At 48.8% G+C, this 26,135-nt stretch overlaps 1 protein-coding gene across 1 annotated transcript in view; it reads right to left on the bottom strand.

The window, feature by feature from the left end:
* LOC147124926 (sodium- and chloride-dependent neutral and basic amino acid transporter B(0+)-like) overlaps window positions 1–26,135 on the bottom strand; it is a 182,715-nt gene that overhangs the window by 49,490 nt on the left and 107,090 nt on the right. The window contains exons 8-9 of the mRNA XM_085994820.1: window positions 12,459–12,687; window positions 4,489–4,614 (exon numbers count right to left, since the gene is read on the bottom strand). Of these exons, the coding sequence (XP_085850946.1) occupies window positions 4,489–4,614; window positions 12,459–12,687 (355 nt within the window). The remainder of the gene's footprint in view (window positions 1–4,488; window positions 4,615–12,458; window positions 12,688–26,135) is intronic.

The raw sequence follows: 26,135 nt of genomic DNA, 5'->3' as shown, positions 1-26,135 counted from the left end.
TTGGTAAGGATGCAGATCTCCAGACAATTTGGGTCACTCTTCAGATAGCAGAAGTCCAAGTAAAAATGGAATTGGACACTGGATCGGCATTGACAGTCATGAATAAGAAAGATTACAGAAGGTTATTCCAACATATTCCCCTACAGGATACGGAGATTATATTGAAAACATACACGGGGCAAAGAGTGTACCCCATTGGAAAAATAGAGGTAGAAGTGGTCCACAAGGGCGAAGAAAGCCAAGTAATGGACTTATATGTGCTACCTGAAGGAGGTCCACCACTACTAGGATGGGAGTGGATTAGGAAAATGAATATGGACTGGCACTCCTTGAAGGCACTAACGGTAGATTCCGGGGAAACAGATGTCAAACCTAAACGATTGTCCAGAATATTGGATGATGCTAAAGAGGTGTTCCAGCAGGGACTGGGAACACTGAGAGGAATTACGGCAAACATCAAGATTGATGAACATGCACAACCAAAATTTTTTAAAGCCAGACCGGTACCCTATGCAATACGACCTACTGTTGAAGCGGAACTGGAAGCACTAGAACGTTCAGGTGTACTGTCTAAGGTAGATTGGAGTGAGTGGGCTATGCCCATTGTTCCCGTTATGAAACGTCCTGCGAGCAACAAGCCAGGAGATCCAGGGAAGGTTCGCATCTGTGGAGATTTCAAAATCACCGTTAATCCGGTGCTTCACACGGTGCAGTATCCGCTTCCACGGATTGAGGATATTTTCGCTTCATTGTCTGGCAGGAAACACTTCACCAAGATAGACCTGGCGCAAGCGTACTTGCAGATGGAGGTTGAGGAAGAGTCACGCCAATACCTCACGATCAACACGCATCGAGGGTTGTACCGGTACAATAGGCTGGTTTTTGGAGTGGCATCGGCTCCAGCAATTTGGCAGAGGGCCATGGAGCAGGTATTACAGGGAATTCCAGGCACACAATGTTACCTGGACGATATTCTGATCACAGGTGCTGGTGATGAACAACATCTCGCAAACTTGGAACTGGTGCTCAACAGACTGAAAGAGTATGGACTTAGAGTAAATCGGCAGAAATGTGAGTTCTTCCAGAAGCGGATCTCGTACTGTGGCCATGTCATTGACCGGGAGGGGCTTCCTAAGTCTCCTGACAAGATTGAGGCAGTTGTGAAGGCTCCCGCTCCGGAGAATGTCTCTCAGTTGAGGTCGTTTCTAGGATTAATTAACTATTACCATAAATTTCTGCCAAATCTATCCACGGTACTGCACCCGTTAAATGCTCTTTTACAGAAAGGGGCACCATGGGAATGGGGCGAAAACTGTAAGAAGGCATTTTGCAAAAGCAAAGACTTGATCACCTCAGAGGAAGTGTTGGCTCACTTCAACCCGACACTGCCTATTCGGTTGGCTTGTGATGCTTCCCCATATGGTATTGGGGCAGTACTCTCACACAAGTTGCCAAATGGCACGGAAAGGCCAGTCGCGTTTGCATCCAGATCATTGACCTCCGCTGAGCGCAACTATGCGCAGATCGATAGGGAGGCTCTTAGCCTTGTATGGGGAGTGAAGAAGTTTAATCATTACCTGCAGGGCCAAAAATTCACACTTCTGACAGACCATCAACCGTTGGTATCCATTTTTAACCCTAAGAAGGGTGTTTCGGTGATGACAGCGCAGCGTCTCCAGAGATGGTCCCTTTTCCTAGGGGCACATCAATATTAAATAGAATTCAAAGGTACGAAACAGCATGGCAATGCTGATGGGCTGTCGCGCCTGCCACTACCTGAAGAAGAAGACACGATGAAAGTTGACCCTGTTGAGTTATTTCATTCGACCATCATCGAGTGTTTACCAGTCACCAATGCAAGCATTGAAAGAGAAACCAGGAACGACCCGACACTGTCCAGAGTCTACGAGGTGACAGTGAAAGGATGGCCAACACGGGGTGATCCTCTGTTACCGGCATTTTCTGCAAGGCGAGACCAGCTGTCCGTCTGCCATGGTACCTTGATGTACGGGACAAGAGTGATTATTCCTCCCAAGTTAAGGGAAAGAGTTTTAAACGAACTGCATGAAGGTCATCTGGGGGGAGTTAAAATGAAAAGTCTTGCTAGGGCTTATGTATGGTGGCCGGGTATTGACCAACAGATTGAGGAGTTAACGAAAAGCTGCGCTGGGTGCCAAAAAGTGCAAAATGCACCTCCGATAGCACCGCTACACCCATGGGAATGGCCTTCAGCCCCATGGCAACACGTACACATTGACTTTGCTGGTCCATTCATGGACTCCATGTTCCTAATCGCGGTGGACGCACATTCCAAATGGCCAGAAGTCATCAAGATGAATACCACTACTTCAGAAAAGACAATTGCGGTGTTGAGAACAATATTCGCAAGGAATGGATTGCCAGAACAGATCTGATCGGACAACGGACCACAGTTTGTATCGGAAGAATTCCGACAATTCTTAAAGAAGAATGGAGTAAAACATTATGGGCTAAAAATTCGGTATCGCTGCGCCAGGTCTTTAGTGCCCGAAATTTTGCGCTCGCCCGGATTCCCGTAGCGCCCGCCTGAAATTCAGTTGCGCCGCCCCAAGACGGAGGCGGGCGCTATTGCAGGGTTTGGCCGCCTCGTTTGGGGCGATGAAAGTCAGTTTCAGGCGTCCAGCTGCCGCTGCGGCACCCGATGCGGTGCGGCAGGCTGGGGTACTGCAGGCCTCCTCCTTCTCTTAAGGAGGAGCTGCCTGCAGCCGTGAGATCGCCGCTGGATTCCCCCGGCAAATGAGCCCGGCACCACGGAGAAGTGCCGGGCTCGCGGGAGTCAGGCACCAATGCCGCGGGGGGGTGGTGCAGGAGTCCGGGGAGGGAGGTGCGGCCAGGCGGCTGCCGGGAAAGTGGCCGGCCGCCCCTCCACCTTTATGCGCCGGCCTCTCGGAGCTGCAAGGCACCGTTTTTCAAACGCTGTTTGCGGCCGCTACGGGCGAGGCGGCCGCAACTGAATTTGGCCATCGGCACGGAATAGCATTGGAACCGGGGCGCTGCGCACACCGATGACGTCATCGGTGCCGGCGCAGCGCTACCGGCTAACGCCGATGTTAGGGACCAACTGAATTTCGGGCGCTAAAAAACTTCCGGCGCAAACCACTCTATAGCCAATAAGTGGCCGCAAACGCGACTGAATTTCTAGGCCTATACCTCTGCCCCATATCATCCAGCGACAAACGGGTTGGCTGAAAGATTTGTCCAGACATTCAAAAAGGCAATTAAGGCCATGAACGATGATCAGATTCCGCTGCAACACAAGGTCGACAAGTTCCTGATGTCATATCGAAACGCCGATCATGCAGTGACTAACCAAAGTCCTGCCATGATGTTTTATAACAGGAGGTTGCGGTCCAAGTTGGACTTGTTAAAACCAAATGTGCGGAGGGAGGTGGATAACAAACAGTTTCGGCATATTAACAACAAGACCACTCGAACTTTCGACGTAGGACAACCATTGTTGGCAAGGGGCTATGGAAACAAAAAATGGCAGTCCGGAACAATTCGGGCCAGACAAGGACCTCTGATGTACACAGTAGATATTGGTCATAATGTGATAAGGCGTCATGCGGATCAACTGGTAGAGTCGAGAGCAAGGGTCGAACCCATGGTTGTGACAGAGACAACTGTGGAAGACGTTAATGAACCTGAAGCATCTACCTCGGCAGGGAATGTACTTGATGATGATGACACCCAATACATTGGAAACCAAATAGAGGAGGCACCTCAACAACAAGAATCAGAGACTACTGAGAGGCGTTATCCAAGCCGCATCAGAAAGCCTCCTGAGAGACTGAACCTTTGAACTGTTATACCTGAAGTTATATATGTATATATGTTATGATGTTATGTTAAATGGGGATATGACTGTTAAGCTAAAAAAGGAGGATTGTGGTGTATGTAACCTGTTCCACCTTAAGAGAACTTAAGCCTGTTCCACCTTAAGAGATGTACTACTTTCTCTGGCTGCTGTATACGTAATACCGGTGGTGACCACACCGGTATATAAGCACTGTGTAGTAATATTGTATTCAGTATAGTCCCTACCTCCAACCAGTAAAGACCTTTTGAATTTACTCTCTTAGTCTGTGTAGTAATTATCACTATAACACACAGACTTAACAGTAAACACTTCTATATAGGGCTTCTTGGCCATTGTCTGAAACTGACATAGACCCTTTCCATATGCAGGTTGGGGATCCAATGCCTATTTCAGGTCCCCTTTACAAAATGTTATAGTGACTGACCTCAAATGCGCCATGCATGCTGTGGTCAGTATTCTCAGGTGGACCAATTCCCCATGGTCCTGGTACCAGCCTCGTTAGACGTGTGCAGCATGCGTAGGGCTGGGATCATGCGCCAATTCAGGCACAATCCAATTTCTAAGCCCATATAACTTCTTTTTTGTAGAAGTGGAAAGTGATTGGTTAAATGAAGTAATGTCATTCTTACCTACAGCTACAAACTGACTGTCGAGTCCCAGAGTGAGCAGCATGAAGAAAAATAAAATGGACCATAAAGGTGCCCACGGCAACTGTGCAAGAGCCTCCGGGTAGGCAATGAAAGCCAAACCAAAACCTAAACAGTGGATACAATTGAAATGGTGCAATTAATGGTGCTTAAAAGAGAAATGCTGTAAACCGGTGTTATTTATTTAAAACCTATTAATTAATTTAAAATCCAGATTGTTAAAATGTATCACATTTTGCTCAGTACTTGTGTATTCGCTCTGAGATTTTGTGATTTCTTTCCATCAGGGTGAGCGATGTCAGTGCTGGGGAATGAGCCAGTTTCCATTTAAGGCCCCAAAAGAGTGGGTCCAAGATTAGGGGGGAAAAATTCAGTATCGCCCCATTTGGGGCGCCATTATCGGCCGTGTGCAAAGTTTAGCGCCTGGCGCTAATTATCGCCTCCGATGGCAAACTTGGCTTTTATCGCCCCGGGAGGTGATTGGAGCGCTAAATCAGGCGCTACACACCTGTCTTAAGGTGCAAAGGCTGAGGAGCGAGGTGCTACCTCAAAGTGCGGGCGCAGCGCAGGTGCTGTCAGTTAGCAATTGAACACAGGCACACTGGCACCGGTCAGTTCTTAAAGGGGAGGGTCGATCTTGCTCTCCAGCCACACCCTGCTCATTGGAGCCTTGAATCTCGGCCTGGACAGACCTGTGGCTAAATCCTGCAGGCAAGGACTATGGAGAAGGCCAGGGAGCGAGCACAGCGCTTCAGCAAGCGGGCCTTGGAGGCTCTGGTTGGCGCGGTGGAGTGCAGAAGATCTATACTGTACCCAGGGAGTAGCAGGAGGCCTTTGCCGCGTGAGTACAGAAGAGTGTGGAGGGAGGTGACTCAGAGCGTCTCCTCAAGGAGCATGGTGCCCAGGACCCATATCCAATGTAGAAAAAAGTTCAACGACCTCACTCGGGTCGTCAGGGTGAGTGGGTTTTTTCAATACCTCTCCATCCCTCCATCTCAACCTCACTCTATGGCCAGAGGGTCTTAAAAGCCCCAATGCCCAACACTCATCCAACACCTATGGCACTTTCATCAAACACACATGCACATTCCACACTTTGCATACAGTAAAGGCTATTCAACTATAGGAGGCACATCAGGCAAGACCATGGCTGCATACAGTAAGGGCTATTCAACTATGGGAGGCACATCAGGCAAGACCATGGCTGTATACATTAAGGGCTATTCAACTATGGGAGGCACATCAGGCAAGACCATGGCTGCATACAGTAAGGGCTATTCAACTATGGGAGGCACATCAGGCAAGACAATGGCTGCATAAACTAAGGGCTATTCAACTATGGGAGGCACATCAGGCAAGACCATGGCTGTATATTTACTCAGATGCTGTCCTTTTTCTTGCAGGCCAAGCTATCTCATAATAGGAGACAGCAGCAACAGACGGGTGGAGGGCGGCCTCAGCTGCAACCCCTCAGCGATCTTGAGGTGCACGTCCACAGGATTGTGGCAAGCCGGGTGATCAGTCCCGTCACCACTGGAGACGCCGACCCCGTTCTGGACAGCAATGCTAAGGTCATCACCTTTTTGTCCTCTCTCCTTCCACTTGTCCCTCACAACACCAGCCTTTGACACTTTCAATCCAACTTACTAAATTGCTGCACTCATTCCTCCCTTACTGCCACCCTGTCCTCACACTAAAGCCACTCTTGTACCTCCCTGCTTTCAGATGGTGATTCACCAGCTGAGGAGATGGGCCCTCAAGCTGCCAGTGGGAGTGAAGCTGCAGGCGAGGAGGAAGAGGAAGCGGGAGCATCAGCGCCACCCTCTCCCGAGGAAGCCCATGCGCACACTAGGAAAATGCCTTCCCTGGAGGGGAGTAGGGGGGAAGGGTCTGATGAGGGTGAAGCTCCAGGACCCAGCGGGCTGCAGCAACACGATGGGTGTAGGGAAGCTCGGGGGCCTTCTCCCCGGAGGGAGAGCAGGCCAGCGAGTTCTGATGCACTGGACGCAGTGGAGGAGCGGCTCATCACTGAAATGAACACCCAGGCGGTGGACATGCACACTGAGCTCATGGGTGCAGTGGGAAGGGTGCCCGAATCCATTGAATCACTGGCAAGGAGTGTGGAGCACTTCACTGTACCACAGGCGGATGCCACGCAAATGCTAAGTGCTGCAATTCAGTCACTGGCTGCCATGACCCCATCTCAGACTGCTCTCATGCAGACTCAGATTGAGGCCACGCGAGCACTGACTGCTGCCATCCTCGCTGGTTCGGACACATTTCCCCGGGGCTCTCACCGCGCCGCAGCAGGCCAGTAGTCTGTGCTCCAGCAGAGTGCTCCGGATGCTGAAGTGCTGCCCCGTGGGAGTGCCAGTGTGTCAGTCGAGCAGGGAGTTGCTGTCCTCTCTCAAGATGACAGCATTCCTGCTGCCACCACTGTCACTTCTCCACTGCACTTGCCACTGCCTGTAGAACAGACTGCTGCCGCCCATGCAGAGTTGGTGCAGTCTGCAGCCGGGCCCTCCAGTCCCAGAGCTGGTCGAGGCCGTCCTTCAAGGGCATCTGCAGTCTCAGGTTGTGACAATCAGCCTTGCTGCAGCCACTGGGGCCCCATTACGGAGGAACAGTGGGGTGGGAAGGGGGGAAGTGCGCAAGGGAAGATCACCCTTGAAGGGCAAAAAGTAGGAGGTGTGACAACATGTTGTTCATTTTTTTATTAAAGGCCGAGGTTCGTGGTCAATTTTTTTTTTCGTGTTTTGGACATTATCTCCAGGTTGTGAGAACCAATTATGTTAATGACTGATTTTTTTGTGTTTCTTTCTATTAGTTTGTCATGCGGAAATGACACATGCAGAGTTTGTAAAATAAATACGTTTTTGTATTCAAAATGTACATGTTTGGTCTTTGCAATCATTGTTGCCTTGGCCGACTTAGGGGTTGCGGGTTGGTTTCATTCATGTTGTTCTCAATGTCAGAAGCCATTTCCTCAGCAGGGGCCTAGAAGCGGCTTGCTATCAGCCGTTGACGGACGGCTCTTCCAGTTTCTACATTGTGTGCCTCCCTCCCGCCTATGTGCTGCTGATGATCATCCTCCTCATCTTCCTCCTCCTCTTCCTCCTCCTCCTCTGGTGGTGCTCCAAGGCCTGGTGGCATTGGCTGGGTCCTGAGGATTGCCAGGTTATGCAGCATGCAGCACACAACAGCGAAGTGGGAGACTCACTCAGACGAGTACTGCAGGGCTCCTCCAGAATGGTCCAGACAGCGGAACTGTTGCTTGAGCACGCCGATTGTGTGCTCAACGATGTTCCTGGTAGCTTGATGGCTCTCATTGTACCGCAGCTCAGCAGGGGTGTTGGGCATACGGAGCAGTGTCATCAGCCAGGTGTACAGTGGATATCCCTTGTCCCCAAGAAGCCAACCACCTGGGTGATGCGGTGCCTGGAAAAGTTCTGCCACAGTAGTCTGGCACAGGATGTATGCATCGAGGCTGCTGCCAGGATAGCAGGCATTGACAGCGAGTATCAGCTGTCTGTGGTCACAGACCAACTGCACGTTTAAGGAATGGAACCCCTTTCAGTTGCGGAAATCCTCGGCATTCTCATGCAGAGCATGCAAAGCCACATGCGTGTAGTCAACGGGCCCTGCACCATGGGGAAGGCCACTATCCTTGCAAAGCCCATAGCGCGTTTATGCTGGGTGTCTGGGGTCATGGGGAAAGAAATGTACTCTCATCTCCTTTTATAGAGGGCATTTGTGACCTGACGGATGCAGCAATGGACCGCAAACTGGGAGATATTGACGATGTCCCCAGTAGCTGATTGAAATGAGCCGGTGGCATAAAAGTTGAGAGCCACTATTATCTTCACTGCCACCGACAGAGACGTCCTGCTCCTCAGTTGAGGCTGCAGATATGGCTGCAGCAGGTGGCAGAGCTCAGTGAACACCGCCTTGCTGAAGCACAGCCTTCGCAAACACTTCTCCTCAGACATATTAATGTAGGAGAATTGTTGGCGAAATACCCTGGGAGCGTAAGGTCTCCTGTACAGAGGCCTATTGGCCCTCCTCCGTCTGGCCATGGTTGCCACTCTCTCTCTGCATCTCTGTGCCCTCCGAATCTGATGGTGCAGGACGACTCCCCCAATCAGTACAGCCCCCATAGTACCTTGGCAATCAAAGTAATGAAGGTCAAAAACCAAAGTGCCTGCAAAGTTATGGTCAGAATCCAAAACTATTTCACACAGCGTTCATTCAATGCAGAAGTCTCTGTTTCTCTCTTTCTCTCTCTCAAAATCTCTCTCTCTCTCAGAACGAGTGGTGCAAAAATGTCTACCACACAAAAATCCAGGAAGAGGCCCCCATTAAATAGCGCCCCCCCAGCCCCACAGCGACTGGGAAGCATTCCAGTCTACCTGTCGTTGGTTGCACCAGGCGGAAAGGAGGGGGGCACCACTCAATTTCTGTTCCAGGGCGCCACAAGGGCATTGCACGCTCGAATGAAGTCAAGATCTGTGTGCGCAGGAGATCGGGCGGTATTTTTTAAGCGCCACCGCAAAATGTCTGGTCAATTCCGCGAGAGGCACAGATATCACCTCGCCCGGGCGCTAGTTGCTTTGTGCTCCATTAGCGCCTTCTTAAGGCGCTAATGGGAGGCGCAAACCAACTGAATTTTCCCCCCTAGTATTTTAAACTGAGATAGGGCAATTATGAGGACATGAAAGCAGAGCTAGCTAAAGTGAACTGGCAAAGTAGATTAAGGGATAGGTCAAAAGAGTTGCAGTGGCAGACATTTAAGGGGCTATTTCAAAATACACAGAATATATACATTCCAACGAAAAGGGAAAATTCCAAGGGGAAAACCCACCATCAATGGTTAACTAAAAAAGTTAAAGATAGTATCAAACTTAAAGAAAAAGCATATCATTGCACAAAGATGGGTGGCAGGTCAGAAGATTGGACAGAATATAAAAAACAGCAAAGAATGACTAAAAGATTAATAAGGAGAGAAAAATTAGAGTACGAGAGAAAGCTAGCTAGAAATATAAAAACGTATAGTAAGAGTTTCTATAGATATTTTTTTAAATTAAGTTAACAAAGTGAGTGTTGGTCCTAAAAAAAGTGAGTCTGGGGAATTAATAATGGAAAATAAAGAGATGGCAGTTGAATTGAACAGGTATTTTGCATCGGCCTGCACTATAGAGGATACAAGTAACAGCCCAGAAATAACTATAAATCAGGAGGGAGGAACTCAAGAAAATTACAATCACTAGGGAAGTGGTGCTGAGCAAATTGTTGGAGCTGCGGGCTGACAAGTCCCCAGGTCCTGATGGACTTCATCCTAGGGTCTTAAAAGATGTGGCTAGTGAGATAGTTGATGCGTTGGTTTTAATTTTCCAAAATTCCCTAGATTCGGGGAAGGTTCCATTAGATTGGAAAATAGTTAATGTAACTCCTTTATTCAAAAAGGGAAGGAGATAGAAAGCAGGAAACTACAGGCCAGTTAGCTTAACATCTGTCATAGGGAGATGTTAGAAACTATTATTAAAGATGTTATAGCAGGGCACTTAAAAATGTTCAAGGTAATCAGGCAGAGTCAACATGGTTTTGTGAAAGGGAAATCATGTTAAACCAATTTATTGGAGTTCTTTGAGGAAGTAACACATGCTGTGGATAAAGGGGAACTGGTGGATGTACTGTGCTTAGATTTCCAGAAGGCATTTGATAAAGTGCCACATCAAAGGTTATTGCGGAAAAAGGAAGCTTATGGTGTAGGGGGCAACATGGATAGAAGATTGGCTAGCTAAGAGGAAACAGAGAGTAGCCATAAATGGGACATTTTCTGATTGGCAAGATGTAACGAGTAGTGTGCCACAGGGATCAGTGCTGGGGCCTCAACTTTTTACAATTTATATAAATGACTTGGATGAAGGGACTGAAGGTATGGTTGCTAAATTTGTTGATGACACAAAGATAGGTAAGAAAGTAAATTGTGAAGAAGACATAAGGAGGCTACAAAGGGATATAGATAAGTTAAGTGAGTCGGCAAAGATCTGGCAAATGGAGTATAATGTAGGAAAATGTGAAATTGCCCATTTTGGCAGGAAGAATAAAAAAAATCATATTATATAAATGGTGAGAGATTGCAGAGCTCTGAGATGCAGATGGATCTGGGTGTCCTAGTACATGAATCACAAAAGGTTAGTATGCAGGTACAGCAAGTAATTAGGAAAGCTAATAGAATGTTATCGTTTATTGCGAGAGAAATTGAATGCAAAAGTAGGGAGGTTATGCTTCAGTTAAACAGGGCATTGGTGAGACCACATCTGGAGTACTGTGTACAGTATTGGTCTCCTTATTTAAGGAAGGATGTAAATGCATTGGAAGCAGTTCAGAGAAGGTTTACTAGAGTAATATCTGGAATGGGTGTGTTGTCTTATGAAGAAAGGTTGGACAGGCTAAGCTTGTATCCGCTGGAGTTTAGAAGAGTAAGAGGTGACTTGATTGAAACATATAAGATCCTGAGGGGTCTTGACGTGGTGGATGTGGGGAGGATGTTTCCTCTTGTGGGAGAATCTAGAACTAGGGGTCACTGTTTAAAAATAAGTGGTCGCCCATTTAAGACAGAGATGATGAGAATTTTTTTCTCACAGAGGTTCGTGAGTCTTTGGAACTTTCTTCCTCAGAGGGCGGTGGAAGCTTTGAATATTTTTAAGGCAGAGGTTGATAGATTCTTGATAAGCAAGGGGGTGAAAGGTTATCAGGGATAGGCGGAAATGTGGAGTAATCAGGTCAGCCATGATCTTATTGAATGGCGGAACAGGCTTGAGGGGCCGAGTGGCCTACTCCTGTTCCTAATTCATATGTTCGTATGTTATTTTCAGACATTAATTTTATCTTTCAGTTTAGTACTCTTTTTGTGAGGGAAGCAGGAACAGGGCATTAATTTTTGCCCTGCAAATTTTGAGATGGTAGCATCATTTTTCCTTCTGGTAGAGCTAGTGAAAAATCTTACCCTTAGGACTCTTAGTATACTCAGTGCTAAATATGTCCAAGCAACGCAGAGCTGCAATCAATAAAGCTAATAACTAAATAACCAAAACAGTAGAAATGAGGTGGCAATGATCAAACTGTATAGTGCTCTACTCCAACTGAGCAGCAAAATCAATCCTGTAATAATGAAGCACAGATTGTACCTCGAGCAGAAACATTCAGCCCTTTGGTATTCCAGTCCCATTCACCACTCCCCGTACTGAGCAACAAATCCAGCCTGCCCCTGCTGAGAGAGATTGTCAGCCTTAGCTCCTGCATTCCCATCTGCCTTCTCTGTTGCCCTCTCTGCCACCCCTTCCTCTTCCTCTTTTCCACCTCTTCTTTCTTCTTCCCCCTCTCCCCTCCCCTGCCCTCCCTTCCTCTCCACTCCCCATGCCCCTCAGCATTTCCATGCCCTGTCCTTTTGATCTCATTCCCCATCCTCATCATTCTCGTCCTCTCTCCTCTATCCTTTGACCCCTTGCTTATTTTGGCCCCATGCTTTTCATTCAATCTTTCCCCCATTCCCCTAACTCTGCCCATTCCCTCACCCTCATCTCCCCAGCACTCCCCATCTTCTCCCCCGCCCATCTCCCTTCCACCTGCCCTCTTCCTACCTGCCACCCTTCTGCCCTCCCACTTCCCCTATCTCTGGTTCTGAACATCTGAATCCAGATTTTGTCAACAGAGTGGAAAGGCTGAGATTGTGGAACCCAGACAGTTTTATCTCACAGTTAAGAAACATTTTAACAGAAGATAATGGCCTAGAAATTAATTTCAGTCAGTGACACAAAAAGGGCATTATTGGATCGGCCGCCCGTTATACGCAGCACCTGATATTCAGTTCCATTGCAGTCTGATACCACCCTTTTTACACCACCACCCGAGTCAAATTTCTAGGCCAAAGTGTTTGAGTCTGCAGGTACCTGACTGTGCAACCTGTGAAACAGGCTTGTCTTGTACATGAGCCATGTGTCCAAGGATGGAGAAAATAGCAAATCCAGCAAACACACTCGTAGCAGAATTAACAGCACACACAATGACGGTATCTGTGTAGCAGTTGTTGTGGAATTTGTTGTAGGATGACAGTGTTGTTAAACTGCCCCAACCCACTGCAAGAGAATAGAAAATTTGTGTTGCAGCATCTTTCCAGACCTGGTAAATAGAAAATAGAATTAGTCAGCAGTGGAAGATTTTACTTGAAATCATTCAACAAATAAAACTACAGTAACCATGAGGAACAAGGGGTAGGTTAGTAGCACAGCTCAATGGTGAGCTGACTGAATGAAGCTCCCTCTGGTCAATAGTGTGTCTCTTAAATAGTCGGGCCATCGTTCTGCCTCCCTGTCTACTACTTGCTGCCAAATTCCCTCCAGGAGCTTTCCATCAGCCATGTTTTCTAGTGAGCAACGATCCTTTACTTGCAGCAGATACAATGTCACCCAGTGGGCTCTGTTCTTTTTATTGAAAGCAGCAACAAAGAAAAGCTTTTGAATATAAGACAAAGACCCACATCATGGAGTTTTCAACTACTCTGAAATAAACTATCAGGGAGAGAGACTGAAAGGGGATGGAGCTTTCACAATGTGTACAAAAGGCATTTTGACCCATTGACCACGATTTTTCCAGCGCTCAGAGGGCGGGTTCGGAGGTGGTTCAGGTGTTAAAGTTGTAATGATTGACGGCAGGTTAGAAACCTGCCGTGAACCTGCCTCCGTGTGAGTTTCAAGAGTGTCGGGTCTGCGATTCCACAACAGACCCAACACCAAGCGGCGGGTAAGAGATTTAAGGCACTTAAATCCTTGTTAAGTGCTTGTTAACTGCTATTTTGAGAGCCTTTTTCAATTTTCCAACATTTTAATCGGGTTTCATGACATTCGGAGACCACACAGGTAAGTGTGTCGGGAGGACCAAGGAGCTGGAAACTTCACAGCTGCAACTGCTGTCTAAAAGCTGCGCTATCACATCTGCTCAATTTCAAATGTCAGAGGTTGCTGATTTAATGATTTCGGAGACACTTTCGGCTGGATTTTCACAATGAGAAGCTTTTGGAGGTGGGACTGCTGCTTGCCGGCTTTCATTCCCGCCTCCATCAGCTTCTGGCCAACCAGTGGGACTTTCCCCTGATTGACCTTGTTAAGCCCGCCTAGCTGGCTCAGGAGGCCAATTAGGGGGACGTCACTGACAGAGCATGTCAACGTATGACATGCCATCTGTCAAGAACTTTTGAAAGAAGAAATATCATCGTTTGACAGCTCTGTGAAGCTGTCAAACATTGGCATTTTGTGTAGTTTGATGAGTTCTTGTGTTCAGGACTCATCAAACCTTTCAACTTTGCAGAAATCACCTGGCTGTTGGTTTGGCGGATCCAACAGCCAGTCTGTGATATCTACAATGGAGATGTTGGGACTCTGGCTGAAGGCTGTAGGCAGAAACAAAGGTTTGTGAACATTTTGTAACACTTAACATTCACCTTACATACTTACCACTCCACACTTGCACCCATCATTCACCTCTACATCGCACTTTCAGACCCCTCCAACCCCTTCAGACCTCCTTGTCATCTCCTACACCCTAGCGGGTTTCTCTGAGGTTGAGAAGCCAGCACTTCGGAGCTAAGAATGGGGATAATCCGATTTTCTGCCTGTTAACTACCTGTTACCAGGCAGTTAATAGGCTTTAATCCCTTTCCCGCCTCGGGGAGACAGGACCCGGGGCAGGCTGGTGGGTTGGGGGCGGGATTGCCAGCCGCCCCCAAATTCTGCAACTTTACCAGCAGTCCCGCCTCCATACCCGCCTCCCCGGGGCTGACAAAATCCAGCCCTTTCTGTCTTGAGGCTGTAATTGTCTGATGTTAACTCTATATCCACTGTCACCTGCATTGCTGGATATAAAAGGTGCCCTCACCCTTCAGTGTGCCACCTCAAGTTGTAAACACACAAATGGCAACGATGTCAAACAATCATACAACTGTAGGAGTCGCTGGAAATCAACAGATTACGAGACTTTCGTAGCAGCAAAGAAAAACGCATGTTAGCTTTATTAACTCTCCGCATGGACTGAGGGACTCGGCCTCGTCGCAGGGCTATGACATCATCACACAATCGACGATTCTTAAAGGGACCCTGCAATGACAACCCACCCAAGTTCCGTACATAACGTGGAGTGCTAACAACATTGGCTATACATAGTGAATTGTGTTACTGTCCCTATGTGGTCTCCGCCACATACGTCCTCCCAGAATTCACTAGAACTGGCAATGTCAGTCGTTGAGGGGCCCGGATCACACGGCCGAAATGGCTCCTTAAGTCCGGGGCGGGGACCGGGGGGGTCGCCGGAGGGTCCCCGGGCGCTCGGTGGTGGGCTGAGGGAGCAGGAGCCGTAGGTCGGCCCCGCCGCGGGGGCTGAGCCAACCCAACGGGTCGGTCCAGATCCAGGTGTGCCGACTTAAGACGGTCCACGGAAATGTAGTCCGGCTTACTGCCAACATCCACCACGAAGGCCTTGTCCCCAGCTTCCAGGACACAGAAAGGTCCATCGTAGGGTGCGTGAAGAGGTCCCCGGTGGGCGTCGTGGCAAACGAAAACGTACTCCGCCACACGAAGGTCGGGCGGAACTTGGGACTGAGGGAGACCGTGCTGCGACATGGGCACCGGCACGAAAACCTTGGCGTTTTCCAGGAGGGCGGACCACTGACGGGCTGCGGACCAAGGGTCCATGGCGTTGGGGATGAAATCCCCGGGAACCCGCAGCTGCTGCCCGTAGACGAGCTCGGTGGACGAGGACTGGAGGTCCTCCTTGGGGGCGGTCCTGAGTCCCAGCATGACCCACGGGAGTCTGTCGATCCAACTGTCGCCCCGGAGGCTGGCCCGGAGCGCGGCCTTCATGGAGCGATGAAACCGTTCGCACAGCTCGTTAGCCTGAGGGTGATATGCGGTGGTGCGGTGGAGTCTCAACCCGAGGCCTTGGGCAACAGCGTTCCGGAGCTCTGATGTGAACTGGGGCCCCCGGTTGGAGGAGACGTCAGATGGGGCGCCGAACCGGGCAACCCAAGTGTTGATGAACGCCCGAGGCACATCGGCGGACGTTGTTGACGACAGCGGGATGGCTTCCGGCTATCGGGTGGTTCTGTTGACCATCGTGAGGAGGTGGGTGAACCCACGGGAGGGCGGCAGGGGCCCCACCAGGTCCACGTTAACATGGTCGAACCGCCTCTCGGGCACCGCGAAAGGCGCCAAGGGGCCTTAGTATGGCGATGCACTTTTGAGCGCTGGCATACCACGCAGGTATTGGCCCAGTTGCGAACGTCCTTCTTGAGCCTGTGCCAGACCAACTTAGCCACCACCAGCTTCTGTGACGGCTTCCTGCCCGGGTGGGAAAGGCTATGGACGGCGTTGAAAACCTGCCGTCTCCACCCGTCGGGCACGATGGGCCGTGGCTGCCCAGCTGAGACGTCGCACAGGAGCGTGGTGCCGACATCATCAAATGCGACGTCCGCTAACTGAAGGCCCGTGACAGCCGTCCTGTAGGCCTGGACGTCTGGGTCGGAGGCCTGGTCGGCAGCCATGTGGGTGTAGTCGATGCCGAGGTGTACGGCGCTGGCGACGGCCTGGGAGAGACAGTCGGCGCCGGGGTTGTCTTTCCCAGCCACAAGCTGGATGTCCGTCATGAACTCAGAGACGAAGGAAAGCTGGCGCTGCTGACGGGCTGACCACGGCTCGGAAAATTTGGCCATGGCGAAGGTCAGCGGCTTGTGGTCCACGAACGCTGTGAACGGGCGGGCCTCCAGCAGGAAACGGAAGTGTCGGACGGCGAGGTAGAGCCCGAGAAGCTCGCGATCGAAGGTGCTGTACTTTCGCTCATTGGGGTGGAGCTGCCGGCTGAAGAAGGTGAGTGGCTGCCAGGTGCTGTTGACCCACTGTTCGTGGACAGCGCCGACAGCATAGTCCGAAGCGTCAGTGGTGAGAGCGATCGGCGCATCGGGCAGCGGATGCGCCAGCATGGTCGCGTTAGCCAGGGCCCTTTTCGTGTCCGTGAAAGAATTGGCCATCTCCTCGGACCAGTCGACGGCAAGCTTGGTGGGCTTGCCTTTGAGGGCCTCATAAAAGGGCCACAAGAGCTGGGCTGCCTGGGGAACGAAGCGATGATAAAAGTTCACCATGCCCAAAAACTCCTGCAGGGCCTTCACTGTGAGGGGTCGCGGAAAATCCTTCACGGCCTCCACTTTCGACGGCAGTGGCACCGCCCCATCCTTCGTGATGCAGTGCCCGAGAAAGTCGATCGAGGACAGCCCGAACTGGCACTTGGCCGGATTGACGATTAGGCCGTGCTGGCTGAGGCGCTCGAAGAGAGTCCGGAGGTGGGACACCTGCTCCGTCCTGGAGGCGCTGGCGATCAGAATGTCATCCAGGTAGACGAACAGGAATGGCAGGTCCTGTAACACGGTGTCCATTAGGCGTTGAAAAGCCTGAGTGGCATTTTTGAGACTGAATGGCATGCGGAGGAATTCGAACAGCCCGAACGGGGTGATCACCGCGATTTTCGGGACGTCCTGCGGCCGGACGGGGACCTGGTGGTAACCCCGAACGAGGTCCACTTTAGGGAAAACAACTTTCCCGGCCAGGTGGGCGGAAAAGTCCTGGATGTGTGGAATCGGGTAGCGGTCAGGGGTCGTAGCGTCGTTGAGGCACTGGTAATCGCCGCACGGGCACCAACCGCCGCCTGGTTTCGGTGCGATGTGGAGGGGCGAGGCCCATGGACTGTTCGACCGGCGAATGATGCCGAGGCACTCCATCGTGTCGAACTCGGCTTTAGCGATGGCGAGTTTCCCCGGGTCGAGGCGCCGAGCGCGGGCATAGACAGGCGGACCGGTGGTCGGGATGTGGTGTTCTACCCTGTGCTTGGTGGCGGCGGATGAGAAAGTGGGCTTCGTGAGGTCCGGGAACCCGGCGAGGAGGCGGGAAAGCTTGTCGGAGGCCGAGAGTGCGCTGGACAACTTCGTCGTGCTGGAACCACTGAGCGAACACGGGAGCAAACTGAAAGTTTCAGCGTTGATGAGACGTCGGTTCTTGACATCCACCAAAAGGCCACTGGCGCAGAGGAAGTCAGCGCCGAGAAGGGGGGTGGACACTTTCACTGTAACAAAGTCCCAAGCGAAACGCTGCCCGCCAAAACACAGCGCCATGCTCCGTTTCCCGAAGGTATGGATGGAACTGCCGTTGGTGGCTTCGAGGGCGGGGCCGTGGTTCCCCCCCTGTATGTCTACGGTTGACGCAGGCAGGACACTCGCCTGGGCACCGGTGTCGCAGAGGAAACGACGTCCAGAGTCAGTGTCCGTAATGAATAACAGACCACCTGAATGGCCAACAGCCATGGTAGCTAATGAGTGGGCCTTCATGTTTCCCGACGCGGTAAAGCTACACGGGGGCCGGCACTTCTTAGCTTTGGGGCCGAACTGCGCGTGGTAGAAGCACATGCTTGGGGGCTGCTGCCGTTGGGCTGTGGCGGTGGGGGCAGGGCCCCGCATGGCCACGCAGTACTGTTGCCCGGCGGAGAAAAATTTGTCGGCCTCCTTGGCCAGGTCACGGAAATCACTAATATGAGAGTTGGCTAAAGCCGACCATACCTGCCCTGGCAGCTGTTGTAAGAACAGTTCTCTGAAGAGGAAGCACGGCCTGTGCTTGCCCAGGAGGGTTAACATGGGGTCCATCAGTTCTGAGGGCTTGGAGTCGCCAAGCCCGGGTAGAGAGAGAAGCTGGCGTGCGCGCTCGGGTTCAGTTAGTCCAAAAGTCTCTAGGAGGTGCGTTCTCAGCACTGCAAATTTGTGGTGCTCCAGGGGGTCCTCGAGCAGGCTCACGACTCTGGCCGCGGTGGAGCTGCCGAGAGCAGAGACGACGTAATAATACTTCGTGTCGTCCGTGGTGATGTCCCGGAGTGCAAACTGAGCCTCGGCCTGGGCGAACCAAGCGGCAGCCTGTCGTTCCCAAAACACCAGTAATTTGAGAGAAACAGCGTTCGTCGCCATCTCGGATAAAGTCTTTGGAAACATCCAAAAGAGAAACGGGGTCACCAATGTAGGAGTCGCTGGAAATCAACAGATTACGAGACTTTCGTAGCAGCAAAGCAAAACGCGTGTTAGCTTTATTAACTCTCCACATGGACTGAGGGACTCGGCCTCGTCGCAGGGCTATGACATCATCACACAATCAACGACTCTTAAAGGGACACTGCCCCGATAACCCGGCCAAGTTCCATACGTAATGTGGAGCGATAACAACATTGGCTATACATAGTGAATTGTGTTACTGTCCCTATGTGGTCTCCGCCACACAACATTAATTTATTCCAACATAATAAAAGGAGAGAAACTTAACATTGAATTCTATCAGAATACCCAAGTGAGTACCATTGTGATTATTTATGCGTCAGCTTTCTCTTTCGCGTGCTTATACGTTGTGCTACCCCTGTGGCTTCAGCAGATGTAGAGACAGCCTGCCCACTTCCCTGCTGTGCCTGCTTAGATGCCTTTGGCATTCGTCCTCTGCGTTTTGAAGCCTGTGAGGGCCCCGCCAAAGTCTGCTCCTCCTGCAGTTGCACAGGGGCAGACTTGGCCATCACTGCTCGAGCAGTCATCTGGGGCTCTGACCGAGGGGTCGGCAAGGGGATGGAAGTTGGAGCGCTTGGAGAGGAGCCCCCACTTGCATGTTGTCTCCCACCATCCCCCTCTCATGGGCCACCCGCACTTCTCTGCTAGCAAGTAGCTGGAGAGCACCTTGCTGCACATCAGTGGGGCCATGAGGACCCATCTCTGTACTGACAATCCTCATAATGGGGATATCCATGGACCTTTGGTTCCTCTCCACGATAGATGCCCATCTATCCTCCATAGCTGACCATTTATTTAGAAGAGTCACCATGTTAATTTGAGTCTGGCGATATATGTCCTCCATGGAGGTTGCCATCCTTTCCATGGCAGGACCTACATTCGCCATTGCATGCACCAGGGCATTGCTCATGTTTGAGATTGGCTCCTCCATTCTCTGCACATTCACTGTCACCATTGTTACAAACCCAGCCAGAGCCTCCTGCACTTGTTCCTGAAACTCCAGCACCGCGCTCTTTCTGGATGGCCCCAGAGGCTCAGCGTCTACATGCAGCTGAGCAGAGCTAGGAGTATCTTGCGGCCTCTGACAAGGCCTCTCCACTGCTGTCCCTGTCTCCACCATCTGCTCTTACTCACTCATGTCTTGTGATACACCAGGTGACAACACTACTCTGTCTCGCAAACGACCCACTGAGGTGTGCATCTCTGCGCTGGTGCTGGATGCGATCATTTCTGACCTCCTCAGCTATTCGCAGCCAGGCTGCCTTTGTCTGCTGAGGAGGTTTCCTTCTTCCAGCACCTGGGTATAGGACCTCCGACGTCCTCTGACTCCTCCACAAGAACATGGAGGGAGTCTTTGTTGAAGCGGGGAGTTGCCTTTTGTTTCTCTGCAGACATCGTGGTGAGCAGCAGCAGTCAGAAGCACCAGAAACGACCTGAGATCCAATGGTGACATGGCGCCCTTAAATACATCGACTGCAAATGCGTCAGCATATCAGCTCAGCAGACCCGCACCTTGTGATGAGGGCGGGTAACCCACATGGTGGGCTTAACTAGTCTAATTAACCAAAAATTATGTCAGCAGGCCAGCTGGAGCTGGCAGCAGGACCGGAACCCGTCGACTACTGTTCCTGATACCAACCCACCTCCAAGCAGAAAATTGCAGCCATTTTGTAAGAAACCTAACAAAGGAAGAAGCACTGCTATATCCAGTAATGGTAAACGATCCAGAGAAGATAAAAGAAATAAATGTGGGAGAACATCTAGGGAGTAGTGATCACATTATAATAAGGTTGAAGGTAATGTTTGACAGAGATATAGATACATGGATATTAAAAAAGTTAACTATGAGGGGATGAGAATGGTGGTAAACTGGAGAAAAATATTGACAAAGAGGTAGAATAACAGTGGACAATATTTAAAGGCGCGATCAATAGAGTTCAGCATAAATATATTCCACTAGGAAAATATAGTAATCTGGGATGTAATGTTTAAGTTATCCACCAGATGGAGCCAAATAGTAAGGGATCACATTCACCAGTGTTTAAGGTAATGGGTCATGTAGTGAATGTCCTGGTGCACCAGTTATTAAGGTAATGTGGCAATGCATTATGGGTATGACTCAGAGGTGAATCCTCCATCTTGGCATCGTGCAGTTAGAAATACTGTGTTTTGCTTGCAGCCTGTAAGAGATGTCTCTCTGCTACACCGTGTAATAAACAGTTGGGTTTTCTGCCTAAGAACTTGCTTCTCTCAGTTTTGGACCTTACCATTCGGATATCACAGAAAAATAAGAACCAACTAGCCAAGAATGTCATGGATAAATAGGTATGGATGAAATTGAATTCTCAAGAAAAAGGCAAATGTAAAACATAAAAGAAAGAGGAGAGGATGATAAAAGAGAATAAATATGATGAACTTAAGAAAGAAATTACTTTGCCTCAGTTTTCACTGAAGAGGCTAACAAAGAGGAAATGACAACAGTCGAAGAAGTGAAGAGAGATATTACAACAGTTAAGATAGAAAGAAAGAAGATACTAGACAAACTAACCAAAGCACAAATTTAAGGAGGATGAAGCACCAGGTCTAGATGGATTGTGCCCGCGAATACCTAAAGAAACTAGGGAGGAGAGAGCAGAGACACTTTTATCCATATATAAGTTTTTTTTTAATGTATTGAGGACTGGTGAATAGTAAATTTAATTCCTATCTTCCAAAAGGGGGATAGAACTAATTCAGGGAAAAATAGACCAGTTAGTTTAACATCAGTGCTAGTAACGATACTGAAATATTTGCTGAAAGATCGGATAACCAAACATCTAGAGACAGAGAGTATAATAAAAATAGTTAACAAGGTTTTCTAAAATAAAGGTCATGTTTAACAATAACAGAAACATTATGCAAGGACAATGCAGTGGATGTTCTTTGAGGATATAACGAGCAGCATGGATAAAGGGGAACCAGTAGATGTGGTGTATTTGGATTTCCAGAAGGCATTTGATAAGGTGCCACATAAAAGGTTACTGCACAAGATAAGAGTTCACGGGGTTGGAGGTAATATATTAGCATGGATAGAGGATTGGCTAACCAACAGAAAACAGAGATTCGGGATAAATGGGTCATTTTCAGGTTGGCAAACGGTAAATAGTAGGGTGCCACAGGGATCAGTGCTGGGGCCTCAACTATTTACAATCTATATTAATGACTTGGATGAAGGGACCGAGTGTAATGTAGCCAAATTTGCTGATGATACAAAGATAGGTGGGAAAGCAAGTTGTGAAGAGGACACAACTGCAAAGGGATATAGACAGGCTAAGTGGGTGGGCAAACATTTGGCAGATGGAGTATAATGTGGGAAACTGTGAGGTTATCCACTTTGGTAAGAAAAATGAAAAAGCAAATTATTATTTAAATGAAGAGAGATTACAAAATGCTGCAGTACAGAGGGATCTGGGGGTTCTTGTGCATGAAAAACAAAAAGTTAGCACACAGGTGCAGCAAGTAATTAGGAAGGCAAATGGAATGTTGGCCTTTATTGCATAGGGGTTGGAGTATACAGGGTATTGGTGAGAACACACCTGGAGTACTGCGTACAGTTTTGGTCTCCTTATTTAAGGGGAGATATACTTGCATTGGAGGCAGTTCAGAGAAGGTTCACGAGGTTGATTCCTGAGATGAAGGGGTTGATTATGAAGAAAGGTTGCGCAGGTTGGGCCTATACTCATTGGAGTTTAGAAGAATGAGGGGATCTTATTGAAACATATTAGATACTGAGGGGGCGTGACAAGGTAGATGCAGAGAAGATGTTTCCCCTCATGGGGGAATCTAGAACGAGGGGGCATAGTTTCAGAATAAGGTGTTGCCCATTTAAAACTGAGATGAAGAGGAATTTCTTCTCTGAGAGTGGTAAATCTGTGCAATTCTCTGCCCCAGAGAGCTGTGGAGGCTGGGTCATTGAATATATTTAAGGTGGAGATAGATAGATTTTTGAACAATAAGGGAGTGATGGGTTATGGGGAGCAGGCAGGGAAATGGAGCTGAGCCAAAGATCAGATCAGCCATGATCTCATTAAATCTCCTATTTCTTACGTTCTTATGTTCTTATGTGACTTTTAGAAGTCTTTTGATTTGGTGCCATATTGGAGACTCATGACAAAGGTTTGGATATGTGGAGTCATGGCTAGGTTGCAGAATGGATTGAAAGATGGCTACAAAGCATAAACCAGTGGGTGGGAATTAGGGGAGGTTTCTTGGACTGGCAGAAACTGGGAAGTCGTGTCCCCCAGGGATCTGTGCTGGGACCAGTGTTGTTCACTGACATGAATCTTGTCATTCATGTGGAAATTACAAATGATACTGGGTGGCCTGCTGGTGGCGCTGTCCAGGGAGAGTATAAATACTCGGGCATGGGCCCAGCTTGCTCAGGACATTCTTTAACAGGAACTAGTGAAGGACACAACTAGATCTCCATGTTGAAAAACAGTTGATTAAAGCCTTGTTTAATACTTAGATCAAGTGCCTAGTAGTTTTCTTACGTCATTCACCATATTCATAAATGATTTGGACTCAGAAATCTGAGGTATGGTGTCGAATTTGATAAGGCCATAAAGAGTACAAGCAAAGTACTGGGATTCATTTCTAGAGGAATAGAATACAAAAGCACAGGAACAGGGGTAGGCCACTCAGCCCCTCAAGCATTTTCCACCATTTAATTAGATCATGGCTGATCTGTACCTCAACCACATTTACCCATCTTTGCTCTCAATCCCTCGATACCCTTACCTAGCAAAAACATACTGATTTCAGTCTTGTAAATTTCATTTGGCCCACCAACCACATCCACAGGAAATGCAAAATATATTTATGCAACATATACTTCTAATTTAATCCTTTATGATCTGGTATCATTATGATGACCGTGCTTCATCCACTCCAAAATCAATTACGTCTATGATGCGCGCGCACAATTTTTTTTTTAAATTGTTTATGGGATGTGGGCGTCGCTGGCAAGGCCAGAATTTATTGCCCATCCCTAGTTGCCCTTGAGAAGCTGGTGGAGAGCCACCTTCTTAAACTGCTGCAGTCCGTGTGGTGAAGGTACTCCTACAGTGCTGTTAGGTAGGGAGTTCCAGGATTTTGACCCAGCGATGATGAAGGAGCGGCAATATACTTCTAAGTCAGGATGATGTGTGACTTGGAGGGGAACTTGGAGGTGGTGGTGTTCCCATGTGCCTGCTGCCCTTGTCCTTCTAGGTGGAAGAGGTCATGGGTTTGGGAGGTGCTGCCGGAGAAGCATTGGCGAGTTGCTGCAGTGCATCTTGTAGATGGTACACACTGCAGCCACGATACGCCGGTGGTGGAGGGAGTGAATGTTCACGGTGGTGGATGGGGAGCCTATCAAGTGGGATGCTATGTCCTGGATGGTGTCGAGCTTCTTGAGTGTTGTTGGTGCTGCACTAATCCAGACAAGTGGAGAGTATTCCACCACCTTACTTGTGCCTTGTAGATGGTGGAAAGGCTTTGGTGAGTCAGGAGGTGAGACACTCGCCACAGAATACCTAGCCTCTGACCTGCTCTTGTTGCCACAGTATTTATGTGGCTGGTCTAGTTAAGTTTCTGGTTAATGGTGACACCCAGGATGTTGATAGTGAGGGATTTGGCGATGGTAATGCCATTGAATGTCAAGGGGAGGTGGTTAGACTCTTGCTTGTTGGAGATAGTCATTGCCTGGCACTTATGTGGTGCAAATGTTACCTGCCGCTTATCAGACCAAGCCTGAACATCGTCCAGGTCTTATTGCATGCGGGCATGGACTGTTTCATTATCTGTGGAGTTGTGAATGGCACTGAACACTGGAGTCATCAGCGAACATCCCCATTTCTGACCTTACCTTGGAGGGAAGGTTATTGATGAAGCAGCTGAAGATGGTTGGGCCAAATACACTGCCCTAAGGAACTCCTGCAGTGATGTCCTTGATCTGTGATGATTGACCTTCAACCACCACAACCTTTGTACTTGGTATGACTCCAGCCAGTGGAGCGTTTGCTCCTGATTCCCTTTGACTTCAGTTTTACTAGGGCTCCTTGATGCCAGACTCGGTCAAATGCTGCCTTGATGTCAAAGGCAGTCACTCTCACCTCTGGAATTCAGCTCCTTTGTCCATGTTTGGACCAAGGCTGTAATGAGGTCAGGAGCTGAGTGGTCTTGGCGGAACCCAAACTAGGCATCAGTGAGCAGGTTATTGGTGAATAAGTGCCGCTTGATTGCACTGTCGATGACACCTTCCATAACTTTGCTGATGATTGAGAGTGGACTGATGGGGCGGTGATTGGCCAGGTTGGATTTGTCCTGCTTTTTGTGGACAGGACATACGTGGGCAGGTTTCCAGATAGATGCCAGTGTTGTAGCTGTACTGGAACAGCTTGGTTAGAGGCACGGCTAGTTCTAGAGGACAAGTCTTCAGCATGATAGCTGGGATGTTGTCGGGGCCCATAGCCTTTGCTGTATCCAGTGCGCTCAGCCATTTCTTGATATCACGTGGAGTGAATTGAATTGGCTGAAGACTGGGTCCTGTGATGGTGGGGACCTCAGGAGTAGGCCAATATGGATCATCCACTCGGCACTTCTGGCTGAAGTTCATTGCAAATGCTTCAGCCTTGTCTTTTGGACTCACGTGCTGGGCTCCACCATCATTGAGGGTGCGGATATTCTTGGAGCCTCCTCCTCTCATTAGTTGTTTAATGGTCCACTACCATTCATGACTGGATGTGGCAGGACTGCAGAGCTTTGATCTGATCTGTTGATTGTGGGCTCGCTTAGCCCTTGTGAAGGAATAGCCATGATTCAGAGAAATACACAATACTATGAACAGAATTCTGATATTAATGCAGCATATACTGGGTTTAAAAGACACAAGTCTCAGCAGACAAGGCTGTAAACAGAATACAGGCTTCGGAGATAAAGATCAGTTGATAACAAAGTTGTAAACAGGCTTTGAAATGGGAAAGGGATATTGATGAAAAAACCAAGACCCTATTAAAGCAAAGACTTGCTTCCGAAGAGTCTAGAGTTTGGGTGTAACACAATGGAAGACCCAAGTGAGGTGTTAAAAACCAACACGTCGAACAGGAACATAAAATATTGATTAAACCATGTGCCTTTGTAAAAGTAACATCAAATAAGACAGGAACCATAAGATTAAATATGCAACCAATTGAGATAGCTAGAAAACAAGTAAACACACAGTTAAAGTAGTTTTGATTTACATGTTGTAAATATAATACCAACAAGAAGGCTTTGAAAATATGACTTCAATAGAGACACCAAGCAATTGCATTGTGTTTGTATTAAACTTAGATCACCACAGAGTCAAAATGTCTGCTAAAAACCAGTAAAGCCAATATTAAGAATTGAATGAAGAATCTTTGATAGGAATGATATCAAACAGAAATCATTGCTGTCAATGTTTTTATGATGGTTTTTGGAATGCCTAAAGGTAGAG

This window comes from Somniosus microcephalus, chromosome 1, assembly GCF_052327205.1.
Source record: "Somniosus microcephalus isolate GS21.2 chromosome 1, FLI_Smic_1.0, whole genome shotgun sequence".
NCBI classification, from domain to species: domain Eukaryota; kingdom Metazoa; phylum Chordata; class Chondrichthyes; order Squaliformes; family Somniosidae; genus Somniosus; species Somniosus microcephalus.
This window is presented reverse-complemented; position numbering and strand designations above follow the sequence as displayed.